Here is a 22,206-nt window from a genome sequence, read left to right as displayed (position 1 = left end):
AAATTTATTTTTCATTTATCTTTCCATTGTGGGTTTAGTTTTGAGGGGGTTCCGGCTCTTGGGACAGGATCTCCTCTGACAGCCCCAACTTCCGGGCAGATCCTGGAGTTTGTTTCCTCCCCTTCTACTTCATCATCCCCCTTACAAGGTCAAAGCTTAAGGTTTGCAGGGTTCTGTGGATGCCTCCAGGGTAAGAGTGTTTCAATGCTCCACTTACTGCCCTGGTTTCCTGTTTTCACTTCCTTTTTGACTTCTAAGCATTCCTTATTTTCTTGCCTGATCAGTAATGCATTTCAAAAGATGTTTTAAAAATATTTTGTCCAGTATTTTTAGTTGTTTTTGGTGGTATGGTCAGAGTATTTTTATATGCTACTTTGAGGGGAATATAATTCGTTATGGGGTTTTTGGTATGGTTGATTCATTTTTGCTAGTGTATTTAAAATCTTTTATGTCATTTTTCTTTCTCTTTTTGTAAATTTTCTGTTTGTGTTTTCTTTTTTTTTTTTCCCTGCTTTTCTATTTGATTCTGGTGATTTTCCAAAAAAAAGTGTGTACAGCTTTGGAATGGGCTTTTTCTGTACTCTTTGACAGACTTCTACTTCCTAAGATATGCATGTTTGACTCTCAGGAAGTTAAGTTTGATACTGGCACTGCAGTTCAATTTTAGATCCTTAATTCTTTTGTTTTTATTGTATGTTCTATCTGAGGCTTTTCACTACTGCCTGATTGCTAAATCCATCAACCTATTATTTTAATACCTCATCTTATTAGCCACTTTCTCCACTACAAAACTATTTTCATTTTTAACTGGGGAAACCCTTCTTTTCTCACCTTCCTGCTGTCAACAGAAAAAAAAAATTGCATGTAACTCTCAATTTTTAGGTTACGCAATTTTTTTTCAGTCAACACTGCTACCCTTTTGACAATTTCGATACTTCGCTGGTCCTTCCACCTGAAAATTATAAATAGGAGTATCTCTGAAAACTTTGTCTGCAGATCTGTTCTCACTCTTCACGTTTTGCTGGTTGACCTCTGTCCTATGGTGTAAACTACCATCTGTCCTTTCAGTGATGTCTGCCAAATCCATGACTTCAACATTAGCACCTCCTCAAGTTTCAGAATAGCAGTACCTCCAGAATGCATGTCAGCTGACAGATAACTTTTAGTTCTTCCATTACAACTTCTTTGGAAACTCCTTTTTAAAAATTACTGATTTATTTTGCTGCATTGGGTCTTAGTTGCAGCACACGGAATCTTTCATTCTGGCACACAGGCTTAGTTACCCCCCAGCATGTAGGATCTTAGTTCCCCAACCAGGGATTGAACCCGAATCCCCTGCATTGAAAGATGGATTCTTAACCACTGGACCACCAGGGAAGTCTGTGCAAACTCCTTATGTAGTGATTGCTGATTCCAAAAGACTTGTCAAAAGATGAGGAAATTGAGCTGAGTTGGTAGTTTTTGCCCAGGAGATGAGGCTGCTGCCTCGGGTTATATGATAGCCTAGTAGGTGCCTCTTCCTCTGCAGTATTGTCCAGAATACATGATAGTAACGACAGTACAGAAAGTAAAGTATGTGGGAATGCATGCCTTTGTTTCTTTCTCTTTTTTTTTTGACATTAGTTACTCTATACCTCAATCACTTTCATAATGATGCCCTTTTGGTACTGCTGCTGCTGCTGCTGCTAAGTCACTTCAGTTGTGTCCGACTCTGTGCAACCCCATAGACAGCAGCCCACCAGGCTCCCCTGTCCCTGGGATTCTCCAGGCAAGAATAGTGGGGTAGGTTGCCATTTCCTTCTCCAATGCATGAAAGTGAAAAGTGAAAGTGAAGTTGCTCAGTCGTGTCCGACTCCTAGCGACCCCATGGACTGCAGCCCACCAAGCCCCTCCGTCCATGGGATTTTCCAGGCAAGAGTACTGTAGTGGGTTGCCATTGCTTTCTCAGCCTTTTGGTACTAAATTATCTCTTTCCACCTTCAGATTCCAGAAGCTCATAGTAATTTTCCTTTTCACTGTTAATTTTTTATCATGCTATTAAAAATAATACAGGGTGACTAACTTAATAAGTTTTTATTTCACTTATAATATTTAAGATAATACTAACATGGTCATTGCTGGTTTGTAATTGAGTGGAACAGGTGGGTTGATAGATGTACCTGGAATATCACTTAGAATGACCAGTCTTTGGTATGACATCATGATACAAGACCAGAAGTCTATCCCCAAATGGACAAGGTACTTGAGAAGACTGTTTATATGTTTAGGAAAGTTGACCTAAGAGTAAGCTTTATGTTTCCATTTTGCTTCTAAAGACAAAAAGTTAGTGTAGATTTTAATAATACCTTTTTCTTTTCTTTGAGGCAACCAACTAATAAGATAGTAGACACTATGAAATGCAGTGATAAATGAAGGAACTAACAGGAAAATTAATCAATATTGGAAGACATCTGGAAACAAGGGGTCAGATGGCCTTGAAGAGATGAATTGAGTTTGAGATTACAGAAAGACATCAAAGTGGAAATAATTTAGGAGTGATCAGCATAAATAAAATTGCTTAAGGAAATGGATCAGTTGTTCAAAGGAGCGATGATAATAGATAAGCATACATTTAGATCTTGGTGAATCCAAGAAGATACTGAGAATAAGTTAGGCAAATAATGTCAGAAAGGTAGAAAGAAAGCCATTATAACAGTATCCTAAGAGCTAGATGAAAAAAGTAGTTTCTAAAATATGCAAATAGTAAGCCAATTTGCCATACATAAAATTGTAGTATACACAGATTGTCTTTATAATTTTCTTCATCTATAGAATTACTGATGGAATTTATTAAAACAAAGTTACTCTACATTTGATTTTTAGGTACTCCAAGATAAAAATCAAAAAAATACTGAACATTTCAACAATTATCTATATACAAGAAAAAATATTTGGCATCTGCAACAAACAAATAAATTTGCTAATAGCTCATCAAAGTTCAGAGTAAGAGATAGTAAAGAAAATCCCAGTGGACAAGGAACGGTAAATACAAATTAAATATAGAGCATTATCAGTTCAGTTCAGTTCAGTTGAGTCCCTCAGTCATGTCCGACTCTTTGCGGCCCCCGTGAATCGCAGCACACCAGGCCTCCCTGTCCGTCACCAACTTCCGGAGTTCACTCAAACTCACGTCCATCGAGTCGGTGATGCCATCCAGCCATCTCATCCTCGGTCGTCCCCTTCTCCTCCTGCCCCCAATCCCTCCCAGCATCAGAGTCTTTTCCAATGAGTCAACTCTTTGCATGAGGTGGCCAAAGTACTGGAGTTTGAGCTTTAGTATCATTGCTTCCAAAGAACACCCAGGATTATAAGATAAGCAAAATATTATTATTAGGCTATTTAGTTTGTTTTCTTCAGTATTCTTGAAAAGATATTTTAAGCTTCTGTTGTAATTCATTTTTGCATTCTCTTACCCTAACTCATGAGAACTTCAGTTCTTCTACCATTATCTCACCACCAATGAAGTGGAAGTGCTTCAGGAATATAATATCCAAGATAAGGGAGAGAAATTGTACCTACTGTTTATATAGAGCTTTGTAGTTTGCAAAGCATTTTAAAATATTTATCTCACTTGAGACCAACAGTGGCCATGAAAAGTAAGTGGGAATCATTATCATCTTTATAAAAGGATTCCTAAATGATGAAACTTATTTTAGGTGAGGAAACCCAGAGATATTAAGTGATTTATCATGCATCACTAGAGTTGTAGAGGGAAATCCTGGGCTGTCCATTATTAAGTTTGTGGTCAGGAGCAATGCATATATCAGCTTTGAAACTCAATTTTTTTTCAACTCTTAAGATGAAAGATTTTAAAATATTAAATTATAAAATATATTTAATATTCTGCTCAGTAATCTTCTCCATTTGCTTTTGCAAGCTAACCAGTTGCCTTCCTAGATATATCCTCCAGTTTTTCACTTCCATTTTCTAATTCAAGCCATAGATTCACCTGGCGTGTTTTATCTATACAAATCTTACTTATTTTAAGTAGCTTTCGACTAACTTGTTGCCAGGTCACCTCCCTTACAAAACCATTCTTATTGCTCCCAGTAAGTGTGACCATGTCTAATCTTGAAAAGATATAACATTTTCTATCTCATAAACACCATTTGTCAAACTCTACATTTTATTAGCCACCAGCATACCAGGAAGAATAGTCATCGCCAGTTACTCTCTGAGCTCAGTGGCCTCTTGTAAAACATATTTTAAAAATCATTTTATAAATAATTTACAGATACAAAAATGAAGGGATGTTGTGAAAAACAATTGGGTTGGAAATTAATAAGAATTTAAATGTAACAGACTCAAATTTTATTCCATATTTTTCTGATATAAAGATATAGACACCCAAAATGGGCAATATCCTTTGAATGAACGTAACTACTCATGGATGAGCTTGGAACATAGCCATCTTAAAAATAGTGATCCAGATTTAAAATATATTTCTAAGAATTCCAGCTTTTTATTACCTATGGTTCTTCTTGTGCTTGTATTGTCAAAATACAGTGCTTTTAAAACTTTTATGGTTCATAGTTTTGTGGAAGAGAGTGTGGTAATTTTCCTCAGTCAATAGCAACAAAATATTCTCATTTTAGATGCTGATTAGAATGATCAGTTCAATGAGATTTTTCATTTCTGTGCTGTTTATCTCCTTACAGTCAGTGCCTTCATCATTTGTCCACTTATTAACCATATCAAGTAAATTCACAAGCACAAACTTGATAAAAGGTGAAAAAATACTGTTACATGTCCTTGTAGCAAACATGTCTTTTCAAAAAATATTACATGATTTCATCCTCCCTGAAAGACTTGAGTAACAAATTTCCTTTTTGTCTATAGAAGTATATTTTTCACTCATTGATTCATAAGTTTGCTAAAATGTATTTGAGAATCCCAGGGACGGTGGAGCCTGGTGGGCTGCCATCTATGGGGTCGCACAGAGTCGGACACGACTGGAGCAACTTAGCAGCAGCAGCAGCAGCAGGATATATTATGCGAGTACTCATGATCTGAGCTTTATCTTATATGATTAATTTTATCATCATTACAGTCTGGAGTATTACTGTCTCTCTTTTTGTATTTGTGTTCTTTTTCATGTAACAACTGCAAAATACCTTCTGTCAGTTTTCTTCCCTTTGCCATTATCCAAAAGGTGAAAATTTCTGAATTCTCGACTGTGTTCAGTGAAGAGGTAAAAAGAAAAAGACAACAAAAGTCCTGTCTCCTGATGTCTTTTATACCTTCTGGAAAGATCGGACAATACTTTGGACAATGCAATAACAAGGATGATGAAATGGCGATTATTTCATTATTTTATCATCCCTCTAGATGATCACATCATTTTTAAATTTTCTCCTTTATTTTCTGTGAAAATTTTAAATTCAGTATGGTTATTTGCCAGTTATCAGAAAGTTATTTCATTGTACAATTAATTGATTATTCTGGAGGCAGATCAGAATAATATTGAACAGACTCTTTGCCAACAGTTCTGGATGCCAGGTTTGTACAGGGCAGTTGAGTGATGATTTCGTATAATTGATATTTAGGGTTATGAAATTAAAGAAGATTGAGACTCTTGAGTCTAGGTATTTAAAATCCTCCTTCCCACCCCCACCCCCATCCCCTTTTTTCATCCTTTGAGTTGCTTCTGATCTCGGGTGCCCCTCTCCCAGCTTGGATGGACTCATTTCAATAATGCTTTTATAAGCAAACTATTCCCCCTTATCCTTTGGTCCCCTCCCAACCCCAGCTTGAGATAAATTTGAGTCTCTTTTACCTACCATTGCCCACTATGGATCTGGCAGATATTTCTCAGAGAGTATCATTAAATCAGACCGAGTTATGCATTATGAGAGTAGAGAGATACAGACAGTTTAAGTTGGGAAAGAATCAAGAGAAGTCAAGTCCTAGCACCGGAGATGTGTGTGCATGTTAAGTGGCTTCAGTTGTGTCCAACTCTTTGCAACCCTTTGGACCAAAGCCTGCCAGGCCTCTCTGTCCATGGGACTCTCCAGGCAAGTACACTGGAGTGGGGTGCCATGCCCTCCTCCAGGGGCTGTTCCTGACCCAGGGACCAAGCCTGCGTCTCTTATGTCTCCTGTGTTGGCAGGCAGGATCCTTTTCACTTGCACCCCCTGAGAAGCCCAGCAAGCTCATGGGAAGTAATGGAGAGTTAGTTAATAGTAGAGCTAAAAACAAAAGTGCAAGTCTCCTGATATTGTCTCAGTGAGTTTCCAGCACAGTGAACTGAGAATAGCAAAGTTATATAAAATGAAAGAGAAGAGAAAAAGCATTAAGTGGCATGAAGTCCTGAAAAGGAAACATTCTAAGTCCTCTACCCACCCTAGCTTTATTGAAGTGTAGCTAACAAGTAAAACTGTTAAGATTTTAAAAATGTACATTATGATCATTTGATATATGTATGCATTACTACAGAATTCTTCCCATCTAGTTAATTAACATGTCCATCACCTCACATATTTATCTTATTTTTTTCTTGTAAGAACATTTAAGTTCTACTCTCTCGGCATTTTTCCGTTATACAGTACAGCGTTATTGTCTGTAGTCACCATGTTATACATTAGATCTTCAGAACTTATAGCTGAGAGTTTGTATCCTTTTACCAGCCTCTCCCTATTTCTCCCACCATCCAACACCTGACAACCACTTTTCTTTCTATGAGTTTGACAGTTTTTGTTTTAGGATCCACGTAAGTACTTGTCTTTCAGTGTCCGACTTATTACATTTAGTGTAATACCTTTGAGGTTCATTCATGTTTTTGCAAACGGCAGGATCTGTCTTTCTTATGGCTAAATAATATTCCATTGTGTGTTTTAAAATACCACATTTTCTTTATCCATTCATCCATCAGTGACTGCTTAGGTTGTTTCTAAGTCTTAGCTATTGTAAATAATGTTAGAGTGTGATGTCTTTTCAAGGTGAGGATTTCATTTCCCTTAGGTCTATACTCAGAGTGATATTGCTGGATCCTATGGTAGTTCTATTTTTAATTTTTTGAAGCATCTCCATGCTGTTTTCCATAATAGCTGTACCAATCTACATTCCCACCAACAGTGCACAAACTTTCTCTTTTTTTCACATCTTCATCTACACTTGTTATCCCTTGTCTTTTTGATGACAGCCATTCTAACAGGTGTAAGGTGACAAACTCATTGTGGTTTTAATTTGCTTTCCCTGATTAATGATGTTGAGCATCTTTTTTTGTACCTGTTGGCTGTTTGTATATCTTCTCTGGAAAAATTTAAATTTTCTTATTTTTTTCAACTACTTACAACATTTGGATATACTTCTCAGGATCATGAAAGAGCAAAATTTTTCAAGGTATAGGAAAAATAACATTCCTGAAGAGAAACACAAAAACTTAAATTGGGTCCATTAACCCTGAGTGTTGGGACTTCCCTGGTGGTGCAGTGGATAAGAATCTGCCTGCCAATAGGTTCAGTCCCTGGTGCAGGAAGATTTCACATGCTGTGGAGCAACTGCCGTGTGCCACAACGAACAATAGCCCCCACTCGCTGCAAGCAGAGAAAGCCCTTGCACAGCAATGAAGACTTAGCGCAACCGAAACAATAACAACAACACAGACAACCTGAGGGTTAAAGTTAGTTGTGCATTTATGCATCTGATCTCTTTTCTAGATTCTGTGTGCTTAAAAAACAAAGTCATCATGATGTCATAATGATCTTTGCATCTCATGAAGTGGCTTCTATACAGATTTACTCTATGAGAATTACAGGATAGTTTTCAAAAAAGATGACATCATGACTTTCATACAGATATAAGCAAGTGTTAAAGATTTTTTTTTAAGTCAAATGAGGGAAATAAGCAGATGTTACAAACTTTCAAAGGAGAATCCACAGAACAGACACATGTAGATGAGAAATATTGAGATTAGCATGCAAATAGAGGCAGCACTAGCTTTTTCCACATGGGAAAGGAAAGTTAATTGAACCTGACAGGGCAGAATTTGCCGCTGTGTGGGCAAGAATAACTTTGCAGTTATCGGCAATTTAAAGAGCTGTAAGATAACTCCCATAGAATCGGAATCAGATAATCCATAATTGTGAGTGCTGAGTCTAGACAATGCAGTTTTCCAGTGAAGCACTACTTTTTCCTTACACATATGTTGTATTCAGGCTTCCCAGATAGCTCAGTGGGTAAAGAAAGAATCTGCCTGCAATGCAGGAGACGCAGGCAGATGGGGGTTCGATCCCTGGGTTGGGAAGATCCCCTGGAGGAAGGCATGGCAATCCCCTCCAGTATTCTTGCCTGGAAAATCCTGTGGACAAGGAGTCTGGTGGGCTACAGTCCGTGAGGTTGCAAAGAGTCGAACATGACTGAAGTGATTGAGCACACATGTATTCAATTAATTATAAAAATAAAATACATAAAGAGAACTTAACACTCAGTGTGATAAATAGCACTTTGCTGCTTGCATCTGTCATATTTTTCAATGTTTATTCTCTGAAACACATACATTTTTATAGTGAAAAGATCAAGTATTATCCAAAGAAGGTCACCTCCTTTTACCACTTCTACCAGGATATTTTTCAAGAATTTTTTGTTAGGGAATTCCCTGGTGTCCTTGTTGTTAGGATTCTGGACTTTTACTGCTGTGACCCAGTTTCAGTCCCAAGTTGGGGAACTGAAATCCTGCAAGCTGTGTGGCACAGCGAAAAAAAAAAAAAAAAGAGTTTTTTGTTAGAGACACATAGAAAAATTCTTCAGTGGCTTTATTTCTTTTGTCCCACTGAGAAGTTAAACGAGATTCTTAGTGTAAACTTTATCAGCCAAATTTAAAGGATGACCAAAGGAGATGAAAACTATCATTCAAATGTTAAAGGAATTGTTTCCAAGGCAAGCCATAGTTTGGCTTATAGAATTTGCAAACGTAAATTTGTTAATGGGCAGAATCTAGTCCTAATGGTTTTTACTTATTAAGAGTATTGGGGGATGTTCCTAGTCATCCAGTGACTTAAGTCTCTGTGTTCCCAGTGCAAGGGTTCAATCCTTGGTCTGGGAACTAAATCTCACATGCTGCAACTAAGAGTTCACATGGTGCAACTAAAGATCCCACATGCCACGCCTAAGACCCAGTGCAGCCAAATAAATATAAATAAATATATATATTTTTTAATTAATTTATTTATTTTTATAAATATATTTTTTAAAAAGTACCTGGATGTGGGTAAGCAGTCCTGGCTTAGCTGTGTCCATGGATCTATCTGCCCTTCTCATACTTCATATTTTACCTCCATCCTTGGCTCCTCAATTGTCTCTTTTTGTTATAATGACTGTGTACTCACAAAATCACAGCCTTTAAATGCTCAAATAGGGAATCAAAATTTCTTAAGGGATCAGTGAAGATCTGTAAGAATACCTTAGAAGCTTGGCCATCAGTCTTTAGTCATATAAAAAGGTGGGATGACATGAAGGGCAGCAGCAACCAGTAAGGAGGAAAACAAGAAGTAGCCAAGCACTCAGTCATGTCCAACTCAGATCTTCCCAACCCAGGAATCAAACTACATTGCAGGCGGATTCTCTACCAGCTGAGCTACCAGGGAACCCCTACATGATTTTAAGCTTTAATTTTCAGAATGAGACCTACACAGAGAGGGGATAACATCACAGTTGATGAAGGTTGTCTGAACATAGTAGAGATTTTCTTTGTTCAGTTTGCACTTAACCTACATACCGACATGTAAACAATATAAGAACTACTGATTCTTGACAAAGCACAATATTATATAGCCAGTCACAGGAAGACCACTTGGGCTGGAGGGAGAAGTGGACAGAGGTCATTTACATCTCATCTGTACTTCATTATTTTCCTCAGCAGTAGCTGGTGCTGGAACAGGAGGAGATCAAACTTATCGATCAGTAAAAGCCTTTCTTTGGTGATTTCAGCAGGATAGTTTTTAACTCCTTCTGATTCTTGAGTAGCTGTAGTGATGGAAGATGGTTTGGCACAATCTTCTTGTGCATCTTTCACATGAATTAATCCTGAGAATGACATTTTGGGTAGATCACACCAAGCAACATGCTCTAGGGCAATAGGTCCCTTAAAAAATATATCTTAATACGACTTGTATAAACACTGTCAATGTAGAAAGCTTACAAGATGTTCTTATTAATTCAGGAATATAGCAACAATTCAGTGTTAATATGAAAAATATTGATCTAGTAATAGGGAGTTGTTTTAACACTATCTTCATAGAAACTCAAACACTACCAACATTATTATTGGCACAAAGGTAATTAAGCCGTGGTAACTTCAAAGCTATAGTCAGTTTGGCTAAATAAAACAACAACAATACCTCAGTTGGCTAAAAGTAGGCTTGCATCTTAATCCAGACCTCTTTTTTGCTTCCAGCTTGCAAATAACCAGCATAAATCTGGAACTGTTATCTAACCTTATTCTGTGCAGTTCATCAGTCATGCCACTAAAATTGGTTCTTGACCTCTGTACATCATTCTTTCCTTTGAAATTTCTCATGCTGTCTCTTCCTTTTATGCTTTAACTGAGAAGGTGTGTGTGACAAAATAGAGCTAGTCACTTTTTAATTTTGCAGTCCTTATTTGAATACCTAAGGTGTTTTCATCTTTAAGTATTTTTTATTATGTGTTTAAATTATCTCATAAACTGTTTTGATATTTATATCTACTTCTCTAGAAAACAAATTATTATTTCACCTATCAAGTAATCATAATGAAATTCCTCTTAAATTTCTGTTTTGGACCAAAAATTTAATAAAAAATTCAATGTACACATAAAGAGAAAGATACCACTTTAGAATGATTTGTGAAATATGGCAATCATAAAAATAAAGCTAATTTTTAGCCAGTGCCTAAAAAAAAATCATGTGATGAGCAAAAAAAAAAAAAAAAAAACACCCCCCAAAATTTATAAACGTTGACATAAAAGCAGTGGTGGAATTGTCTTTCTTCAGGGCAAACCAGTGTTTATTTATAGCAGGTGTCGTACCTCTGACACTGGTGAATGTGAAATGGTCTGGAGGAAAGCAAGCAGCACTGGGGTTTTAAGTTTTCAGCAGGACTGCTGTAATAGATAAATGAACCAACATTTTCATATTGCTGTAATCAGATTACTATAATCTGATTCTTTCCTCAAAGTAAATACCCAATTTTAACCACCTCAAGATAAGATAAATATTGAATGTCTTTCTTTCACTTTACTACCTGCATTAACCTTCTAAAAACACTTTATACCTAAAGTTCGGTGTGACCAAAAATGGTAGATAAATTGACCTTGGTTGCAACTAGAACAAATTTAAACCAGCAGTTTGGATAGTTGCAACTCTGCCACTTCAAAAATACAGTGACTTTTGTGTGTGTGTGTTTGTGTGTGTGTGTGTTATCTGCGTGTTGTCCTGACCTGGACACTTCTTGGCTGTGATGGGATCATGCAAGCTGTGCTGTCAGAGTGCCCACTGCATGTGAGATTGGGTCCTATTTTATAACGGACTGTTTTGACTTCCCCAGAAATTGGAAAGCATTAAGTTATCTATGTTTGAGTCTATCTTTCTCCTTGTTTTTTCAGCTTTTCCATTAGCCAGAAGAGATTACCTGTGTGGCATGTTGTTTGCCACCTAAAAGAGAGATAACATTTCTATTCCAAATACAGGTTTAACTTATGACCTAGAATTCATTATAATGCTCCCTCTCAAGTTATGGTACAAAGTAGCCAATTCTCAACAAGCAATTATTGTTCCATGGAATTGCTGCATGACTTCCAAGTACTTTTAAACATAATGGAATGAAATACAAAAATGCCTGGCTTATACTTATAACTGATGGAAGGGCCCTTACATGAAAAAGGGTCCCTTTGCCCCAATTTTCCCAGTGGTTTTTCTCTCCCGTTTCATGTCCTCAGCTCTTTAAAATCTGCTGTATGTTCCGTCCCTACTTCTCTTGACCCTGCACCATCATTCATCACATGTCTGTCCCACACATTTTCCATCTTATCTTCTTGTTTTTATAAGATGATGAAAGGTTTGCGAATAGAGCTATTACTATATTTTAGCCAGTTGTCAAGATACTGCGGTACATTTTTAGCTGGTGTTATGATACAGATGACAGACCATGGCATTAATCAAAGAGAGTGTCCAAAAACTAATAAACATAAGCAATCCAAAAAGCAGTTAGGCGAAGACATCAAACAAGATTTTACACACACACACACACATATGTGTATATTACCATTTAGCTAACTATTCACATACATTTCATTAGTATGAAGTGATATTCATTGTAGATATTCTTAAGTGTTTGTTTTTTTTCTATTTTTCATTTGTATTTGTGAAAGTGATTGCTGGGGTATTGTAAGCAATTGAATCCACTGACAGACAAGGTATCTAGATAATTATATCTAGATATAATGGCCAAAACAGTCCGTTATAAAATAGGACCCGATCTCACATGCAGTGGGCACTCTGACAGCACAGCCTGCATGATCCCATCACAGCTAAGGTATCTAGGTATCTAGAATCAGGTGTTAAAAAGAGGTTCAGTTCAGTTCAGTCACTCGGTCGTGTCCAGCTCTTTGGGACCCCATGAATCGCAGCACGCCAGGCCTCCCTGTCCATCACCATCTCCCGGAGTTCACCCAGATTCATGTCCATCGAGTCAGTGATGCCATCCAGCCATCTCATCCTCTGTCGTCCCCCTCTCCTCCTGCCCCCAATCCCTCCCAGCATCAGAGTCTTTTCCAATGAGTCAACTGATGCTGAAGTTGAAGCCTGAATACTTTGGCCACCTGATTCAAAGAGCCAACTCATTAGAAAAGACCCTGATGCTGGGAAAGATTGACATCAAAAGGAGAAGAGGGCAGCAGAGAATGAGATGAGACAGCATCACCAATTCAGTGGACATGAGTTTGAGCAAACTCTAGGAGATAGTGAAGGACAGTGAAGCCTAGTGTGCTGCAGTCCATGGGGTCACAAAGAGTCAGACACAAGTTAGCGACTGAACAACAATACCATCTATTATACATTTTATTTATCTTTAAGTTTGAAAAAAAAACAGAGTAGGCAGGAGTAATTTTATCAGTGGCAGTCTTTTAGGTGAAGTGTAGTTTACATTTTAGAGGTTTTAAAAATTCCATGGCTAACATAACATCTTTTCATTATGTTTATATTAATTTTGTATGTGGCCATTAGAAATATTTGCAGGAATATCTCTACAGGAAACAAGTTTATATGGTTTTGAGAATTATTATAGATGGAGGCAACAGAAATGGAGAATTAAAAGAATTATTATGAGAAGTCAATAAATATTAATTGGTGATAATAGTGAAATTTAGAGAAAGGAGCAGTTGATTCAATGGCTATAAATTATCACCTGTTTTGATGATATGGGTGCATACGTATTTAACCCATAACGATGAACTAAGAGTTGAGTAATGGCCTCAGAAACAGAGAAACTACTTCGGAACCTAGACTCCATAGATTTTCGCGGTCTTTTCCTACCAAAATAAGCAGGAGACTTCCCTGGTGGCTCAGATGATAAAGAATCTGCCTGCAATGCAGAAGACCCAGGTTTGATCCCTGGATTGGGAAGATCCTCTGAAGAAGGAAATGGCCACCCATTCCAGTATTCTTCCCAGGAGAATTCCATGGACAGCAGGGAGCCTGGTAGGCTATAGTCCATGGGGTTGCAAAGAGTTGGATATAACTGAGCGACTGACACACACAGTGATGATAAAAAGATGCAGGTTTTTGTGCTGTTAGAAGTTTCAGGGAATCATTTTTAGTTCATAGTAAAGAAACAAGATCCATACATAACCTTTTTCCTCTCTCCCTCCTCCTTTCTGCCTTCTTCCTTTCCAGGCATCAGTGAATTGTTGAAACAGTATTTGGGGAATATTTGGTATTCAGTTTTGAACTACATTTCTTGTGGTTGGGATTATGAGGTGATCTCTTGGTTAAAGTTGTCAGTGGTAAACTCAGGTTTGTATGTAGCAGTGGTTCTCAAGTAGCTGCTCACTATCAACAGGGAAGTTTTTTTTTTAAAGTATTGATGCCTGGGGTGTGCCTTCAAAGATTCTGATTTATTGGTCTGCAGCAGGACCCAGGCATAGGTATTTTTTAAAAAGCTTCCAAGGTGGTCCTAGAATTGCTCATGTGCAAGTTAACTGTTAGATGACTGATAATAATAATGGTCAAATTATAAAATGGAAATACAGCTTTATAATTGTTCTTTTTCCTTTTTCAGTTGTACAAATAATTATAAATTTTCTGGTGGTTATTTTAAAAAGAAACTATAAAGAACTTATGGAATTCTTATATGAAAGTTCCCCTTCACCTTACATCTACTCTCTCCAGATGTAACCACTTCCAGTGGTTTTCTATGCATCTAAAAATGCATACGTTTACTTGTATATAGTGTTTTTGAAACATAAAGATCATATCTTCTTTTATTTATTATTATGTGTTTTGCTTTTTTCACTTAATTTATCTTGGAGATCTTTCCATGTCAATACATAGAAATCTACCTTATTTTAAAAAATATTCTTTTACTTCATTCCTTTTAATATCTGTAGAGTGTTTCTCAGTATATGGGCTTTAATTTCTTTCTCATTTTCACATATCTAGCTCACTGTAACAGAGCAAAGATTCTGTAACCAGACCACCTGGTTTTGACTATAAATATTTATTCTTGTTGTTGAAATTATTATCATTTTAGTTTTTCAATTTTTTACCAGTATGGACAATACTGTAATATTTTAGTACCTAGATCATTGTGCTTATCAGTGAATATTCCTGAAGGCCAAATTCCTAGAGTTAGAGTTGCTGGCTTAGAGAGGATACATATTAATATTTTGAATTATGCTATCACATTTTCCCCAAGAGCAATTTATATTTGCTTCAGCCAATAGAATCTCATTGCAGTTTGTATTTCAAGGCCTGAATACATTGTTTATATCACAGTGCGATCGCATGGGCACTGCAGTGGGAACCACCACATGGGAACTGCAGTTCCAACTACAGTGATTGGAATTCATTTTCTTTATTTTGGCTGGAATTTCTTTGAGTTACTTTAATAGCTCTGATTATAGGTTATTAACCTGAAGTTCCAACTTTCGGTCTTAAACGTATGATTAAGAAGAACAGAAAAATTATTTACTGATTTTTTTAGACGAAAACTTTGGACAGTAGGAGTAGAAAATACAAGAGGAGTGGGAAAAAAACTGGGTGTTGGCAGTCAAAAGTCTGGCCTGGATTAGTTGCTGCTTTTCATTTTATAGATGCAAAGAGAAGCTCACTTGCCCATAGCACAGTGACAGAACAATAACCAAGTCTCAAGAAAAATCGACTTCAAATCTGTGTGTTTGTGACTGTTTTAAATTTCAGGACCCTGTATTTTTTAGATTATATGTGATAACAGTTACATCAATATTGTTGGGTATAATGTTTTTATATAATGAAAATACAAGTGAAATGTATTATTTTCTGTTAAAATTTCCTTCTCTGTATACTCTCTGAGACTTAGTTTTCTCATCAATGCACTGTTCTACTTTTCTAATAAAGAGCAGTAAGCTGTGAGTCTTTAAAGTAATTTTTATTCATTTATTTCTGGCTGTGCTGGGTCTTCACTGCTCCGTGGGCTTCTCTCTGGTTGCGGTGCTCAGGCTTCTCATCGCGATGGCTTCTTTTGTTGTGGAGCGTGGGCTCCAGAGCGCGCTGACTTCGCTTGGGGCATGTGGGCTCAGTAGTTGCAGCTCCCAGGCTCCAGAGCACAGACTCAATAGTTGTGGCGCATGGGTCCAGCTGCTCTGTGTCATGTGGGATCGTCCCAGACCAGGGCCCTCACCCATGTCTTCTGTATCAGCAGGCCAGTTCTTTACCACTGAATCATCAGGGCAGCCCTGATACAATGTTGATATTGTAGTACCTATTTCATAGGGTTCAGGGGAGAATTCAATTTTATTTTGTGTATTCAAAACCTTTTGCACAGTGTCTGGAATGTAATAAGCTCTTAATAAATCGAACCTCAGTATTCCTGTAATTATCATTTTAACTCTTTTAACAGTATGTTCAGCCTTGCTATGACAGATGCAATCTGCCCACCCCTGTACCTTCTGAGGGTAAGAGAGGCAGATTCATAGGCCAGAAGACCCCATTTTGTCTGAAAGTTTCTCAGCAACCTAAATTCACATCTGGGTATAGCTTATTCACTCCATAGGACCCCCCCAAAATACCAAGAGGAGAGTTGATGAACCACATTTCATGACTTTTCTTTACCCCTCTGGACTTCCACTTTGAAATTTGATTGATCTTTTCTTTCATCTCTCTCTTCCAGGGATTTTTATGTACTCCTTTCCTGTATTTATCCCTCCTTCCTGCCCTATTGCCTGCACTTTTCCCACTTTGTTCTCTTTCAGTGAGACTGTCTTACTTAGGTTCTCTCAACATTTCCTTCCTCTTTAGAAGCCTACAGATCACTGTGTCCTTATCTTCTTTTTCTCTTAATGTTCATTTATTTGGCTGCACCTGGTCTTAGTTGTAGCACATGGGATCGTCAGTTGCTACATGTGAACTCTTGGTTGCAGCATGTGGGATCTAGTTCCCTGACCAGGTATCGAACCCGGACCCGCTGCACGGGGAACGTGGAATCTTAGCCACTGGATCGCTAGGGAAGTGCCTGTATCATTATCCTTAATGCCTCCCTCTTAGCTCTCAGAATGTAAGTTTCTATATATCTTCTTATTAAGACTTTCAAATATTTAGGAGCACCTACATTGTTTTGTTTTGGTTTTTTTCCATGACATTTTTAGACAAACAAAACTGGATTTCTGTCTATGTACTGTCACTCCTCATTTTTTAAAATCACTTTTGGGACTTGTTTTAATGCTCGCATCATAACATAAAATTCATTCAAATTAAACTGATTTGGAGGGGTTGTGAGAGTGAACAAAAGAGACTGGTACCATGCAGAGCTTTGTATAGAGAATGTGGTGTGATATTATTTGTGAGCTGTTCCATTTTGGTGTCAGTCCCTAGGGAAGGAAGCGGTTTCCTAATGGGGTGTGAGCTACACTCTTAGGAAGAGTGATTGGCGTTGAATGATTAAATAGAAGAGGAGAATACATACCACTCCTCCCCTTTAAAGCTAAGCACATATATACTGAATGCAAGTCTTTTCATCATGGAAGGCAGTCTGGCCTAATCATAGAACAAATCTGAAAAGCTAAGGGAGTGAATTAACTATGCAGATCAAAATGCAAGGAGACCAAAATGATGCAGTGTCCTTAAAAGTAACTTTCAGAACCCAAATAAATGTAGTGGTAAATGTACATGTGGAATATAATAGAAGACCCCATTTGAGGAAAAATGAAATCCTGACATGAGGCCCTTGGTAAATGAGCGGGCAAGTGGCTCCCTGAATTGGATAACAGTGTGCATTCCACAGTGACTGATGAAATTGATGTGTCCGTGGGAGAGCAGCTCTATTACTCAGCCTTTAACCTATTTTCTCTCTCTTCAGAAATGAGCTCCTAAGTGGGTGTTATCCTCAAGGAAGTGAGTTTAATTCAAAAGGAGGTATTTTATAGATGGGCAAATTTAAGAATTCACTTTGCGCTTATAGGAGAGAAGTACGTGGAAAAGCATTATTATAAGTAATGGGCTTATACTTCTCAAAGATGCCATTTTAGACTATATTTGGGGACCCTGAATTTGAAGCATTAGTGAGTAATTTTTATTGTTTAATTTTGCATTATCTCTGAGAAATTACCACCAAAACAATATTGAATCTGCTTTGTAATATTTCATTAATTTATTATATTAAAGTATAATAATAAATAATTTAATCCTAAAAAGTTATTTTTTCCCTTTAATTTTTGAAGATATGATAGTTGTTTCCTGACATAAGTATTTGTTAATTACTGAAAAAAATAAAAGCCCATCTTGTGATTCCATTATTCTAAAATTCACAAGGTAATATTGATAAATGGAGAAGCAGGGTGTTCATTATCCTAGTTTTTTCTACATTAAAAAAAAAACTCACTCTATAACTTATTTTAGAAGATAAAATATATATTCCTAAATATGATTAGAATGATCAGTTCAGTGAGATTTTTCGTTTCTGTGCTGCTTCTCTCCTTTCAGTAAGTGCCTCAGCATTTTTCCACTTATGAACCTTGTCAAGTAAATGCCCTAGCACTAACTTGATAAAAGGTGAAAAAATACTGTTGCATGTCCTTTTAGCAAACATGTATCATCAAAAAATATTGCTTGATAACATTCTCCCTGAAGAATTAACTAAGTAATAAATTTCCTTTTTGTCCATAGACATATATTATTCACTCATCGATTCTTGAGTTTGATAAAATATATTTCTAGGATATAGTATGTGAAGACTCATAATCTGAGATTTAGCTTATGTGATTAATTTCATCATCATCATTAGAGTCTGGAATATTACTGTCTTTTTGTATTTGTATTTTTTTCCCATCTTAACAGTTGAAAAATGTCTTGTCAGTTTTTTTCTCTATGTTATTATTCAGAAAACAAAAATTTTTGAATTCTTAACTGTGTTCAATAAAGAGTTAGAAAAAAAGACAACAAAAGTCCTGTCTGCTGATGTCTTTTATACCTTCTGGAAAGATAAGACAGTAGTTTGGGCAGTGCAATAACAAGGATGATGAAATAGCCATTATTTATTTCATTATTTTATCATCCCTCTAGATGATCACATCATTTTTCAATTTTCTTATTTTTTTCTATGAAAGCCTTAAATTCAATATGGTTATTTGCCAATTATCAGAAAATTGTTTAATTGTGTAATCAATATATTATTCAGGAGGTAGAATAGAATAATGTTAAACAGATTTTCTCTGCCAACAGCTTTGGATGCACTAGGATTGCATGGGGCAATTGAGTGATAATTATTGTATAATTTCATTATTAATAATTGATAGTTATGATATAATCTCAGTTCCAGAGATTCTTGGAATTGAGATTATATAATTGATATGGTAATGAAATTAGAGAAGATCGAGACTATTGATGCTTCTGGTCTCAGGAGTCTCCCCAGCTTGGACTGGCTCATTTCAATAATGCTTTTATGAGCAAACTAGTCTCCCTAATCCTTTTTTCGCTTCCTACCATCCACCTTCCCAATTCCAACTCTAGATGAATTTGGGTCCTTTCTACCTCCATTGCCCACTACAGGACTGGCAGATATTTCTTGAAGAAGGTCTTAAAATCAGACTGAGTTGCACATTATGAAAGGAGAGAGACACCAAGATCATAGATAAAGTTGGAAGAGAATCAAGAGGTGTCAAGTCCTAGCACCATCTTGCAAGTGAGATGGAGAGTTGGTGAACAGTAGAACTAAAAACGAGTAGAAGTTTCCTGACCTTTGTCTCAAATGAGTTTCTATCCCAGTGAATTAAGTAGCAAAGTTATATAAATTAAGAGCACAGAGAAAAAGTGTTAAGGTGGCATGAAGTCCTCTAAGGGAAACATTCTAAGCCCCATCCCCACCTCAGTTTATTGAAGTGTAGTCAACAAGTAAAACTATAAGATTTTTAAAGTGTACATTGTGATTATTTGATATATATGTGTGTTTTGAAAGAATTCCTCCCATCTAGTTACTTAACAGGTGTCCCAGGTGGCTCAGTGCCAAAGAATCTGCCTGCCAATGCATGAGATGTGTGTTCAGTCCTTGGGTTGAGAAGATCCCCTGGGGAAGGAAATGGCATACCAGCTCCAGTATTCTTGCCTGGGAAATGGCATAGAGAGAGGAGCCTGATGAGCTATATATATATAGTCCATGGGGTCCTAAAGAGTCAGACATGACTTAGCGACTGAACAGTTACAATAACAACAATCCTACATATACTTCCCAGTAGGTTAATAGTAGCTTGTTTTGGAAATACTTGGTAATATAAGTTACTAACTTTCTAGTCTCACACACACTAGCTGGCTAGTTAATTATAACTAACTTTTTTGTCATGATCTTAAGCTGATTCCCAGAGTTACCACCTATTTTGCTTTGATTTTGTAAAATGACCTATTGTGTGTATTTCATGATGAGAATTAATGGAATCATAAATGTATTTGGAAAATAAATTTAGAATAGAAAAACCCTTAAAACATTTCATTTGTAGACAAACAAATTTTGTATTATGTAACTAAGTAGATTAAAAACCTTCACAACTATAAGAAATATATTTTCTCTTGATGTTTTATTGTTTTTAATATAACATTTTAAAAGAAAATCTGATTGAAATATATCTTCCAAGTAACTTTTAGAATCTTAGTCAAAATTTCAAACATAGTACAAGCTGTGCCCCCAGTGTGCATTCATTTATTAATTAAAGATGGATTTATATTTATCTCAATTTAGAATTTACCCTGAAGGAAAACTTAATTTCCTACAGAAAGAAAGTCTTTCCCGTTCCTGAACTAGCATCAACCTTTATTAATCTGATGTAGGTATCTGTCTAGAAGCTTTCTTTTATAGCATTCTTCTGAATCAGACACTTTCTATTTTGCTCTAATATTACTTGAATTTCCCAGATATTCACCATAGATGTCTGACTTTTTATTTATCAAATTTCGCTGCACTCATTTGTGCAAAAGGAAGAAAATTCCTCCAGTTCAACTAATTTCCATAGCCAAAATAATTAACACCCAAAGAAATGTTAAACTCATAAAATTTAATTTGCTCTATAATTTTTCCATTTGCTGATTGAATTGGTGTTGCATTCCAAGTCAACTGCTGGGTTTTAAAACTTTTTCAAGCTAGCTGGTTGTTTTTTGTTGAACGCGGCTGCCCTCTAATGGACTAGACTTCCTTTACAATAACCTGACTCAAATCTCAGGAGTCATTTATCTGTGGAAGTGATTAGTCTTTCATGCTTTCAGATTCTGGTTTTTTCATTGATTTTTGTGTTTAGTACAACCACGGGTGTGTGTGTGTGTGTGTGTGTGTGTGTGTGAAGAAGCCATACTGAAATCAGCTAATCTCTTTGGCAGTCTTTATATTTTAGCATATTTTGATTTCTGAGATATTTTATGATATACCTGGTCCTACTTAAGATGTTTTTCATTGTTCTTGCTGCAGATGCTACAACTGTGGCGGCCTTGATCATCACGCTAAGGAATGCAGTCTACCTCCTCAGCCAAAGAAGTGCCATTGCTGTCAGAGCATCACGCACATGGTGGCGAACTGCCCCCACAAAACTGCGGTGCAGCCGCCAGCCAGTTCTCAGGGAAGACAGGAAGCGGAGCCCCAGCCGTGCACGTCGACGTTCCCTCGGGAGGTGGGGGGAGGGCACGGCTGTTCATCATTTCAGGAGGCGAGGTCCGAGCTCTCAGAGTGGCCAGGCAGGTCCCCTCAAGAAGCTTCCTCCACCAAGTCATCTGGAGCACCGGAAGAACAAAGCAAAAAGGGGCCTTCCGTTCAAAAAAGGAAAAAGACATAACCCTTCCTTAACGTATCATTTTCTCTCCCCGGTTGGGAAGTCTACCTCATGCAAATTCAGGGGAACAGTATTTCACATACAGCAGCTGACCTGGGATTTTTAACTACTGTTGAGGAACTGTGAATGTTTTTAAACAGACAAATCACTCTAAGCAAATTACCTTGGAGCAGGGTGTCATGTGTTATGTGACTCAGAGAATGAGATGCTGTTATCTGTATGTACTCGTGTGAGAGGGAGCGAGCCTGAGTCTGTGTGTGTGTGTAGGAGGATTTTCTTTAGAATGTAGACATATATATAAAGAGGGCTTGTCTTTATATATGTGTGTATGGAGATACAAGCACACACCCTCCCTCACAGAATTGGACATCCCGCAAGAATTGAAAACCCTCAGTGAAGCATTTTCAGATGGTTTTGAAAATAACCCTTGGAGTTTTTCTTGAAATACCATTCCCTTTATATTACATTAGAGGAAAAAAAAAAAAGACTGTTACTTTTTATGTGAACCAAAGGATATACTTCAGATCTCAGAGCTGCCAGTCATATGGTACTAAAGGTTTTTAAAACATCAGTCCTCCCAAATTTGGGATTGCCTCTTTTTCTTGGTATCTGTACAGTGTATCCCCCCACCCAACCCCTTTTCAAGGCAGTACCTTAACTCCATATGCCTCCGACTGCCGTTTAAGCTTTTTTGA

General features: G+C 37.1%; 1 protein-coding gene across 1 annotated transcript in view; it reads left to right on the top strand.

Annotated features, from left to right (window-relative positions):
* Positions 1 to 21,514, top strand: part of LIN28B (lin-28 homolog B) — a 116,204-nt gene extending 94,690 nt beyond the window's left edge. Inside the window, exon 4 of the mRNA XM_040239113.1 lies at positions 21,154 to 21,514. Coding sequence (XP_040095047.1) covers positions 21,154 to 21,514 — 361 coding nt within the window. The remainder of the gene's footprint in view (positions 1 to 21,153) is intronic.
* Positions 21,515 to 22,206: the final 692 nt, after the last annotated feature.

Source organism: Oryx dammah, unplaced genomic scaffold (genome assembly GCF_014754425.2).
Source record: "Oryx dammah isolate SB20612 unplaced genomic scaffold, SCBI_Odam_1.1 HiC_scaffold_4, whole genome shotgun sequence".
NCBI lineage: Eukaryota > Metazoa > Chordata > Mammalia > Artiodactyla > Bovidae > Oryx > Oryx dammah.
This window is presented reverse-complemented; position numbering and strand designations above follow the sequence as displayed.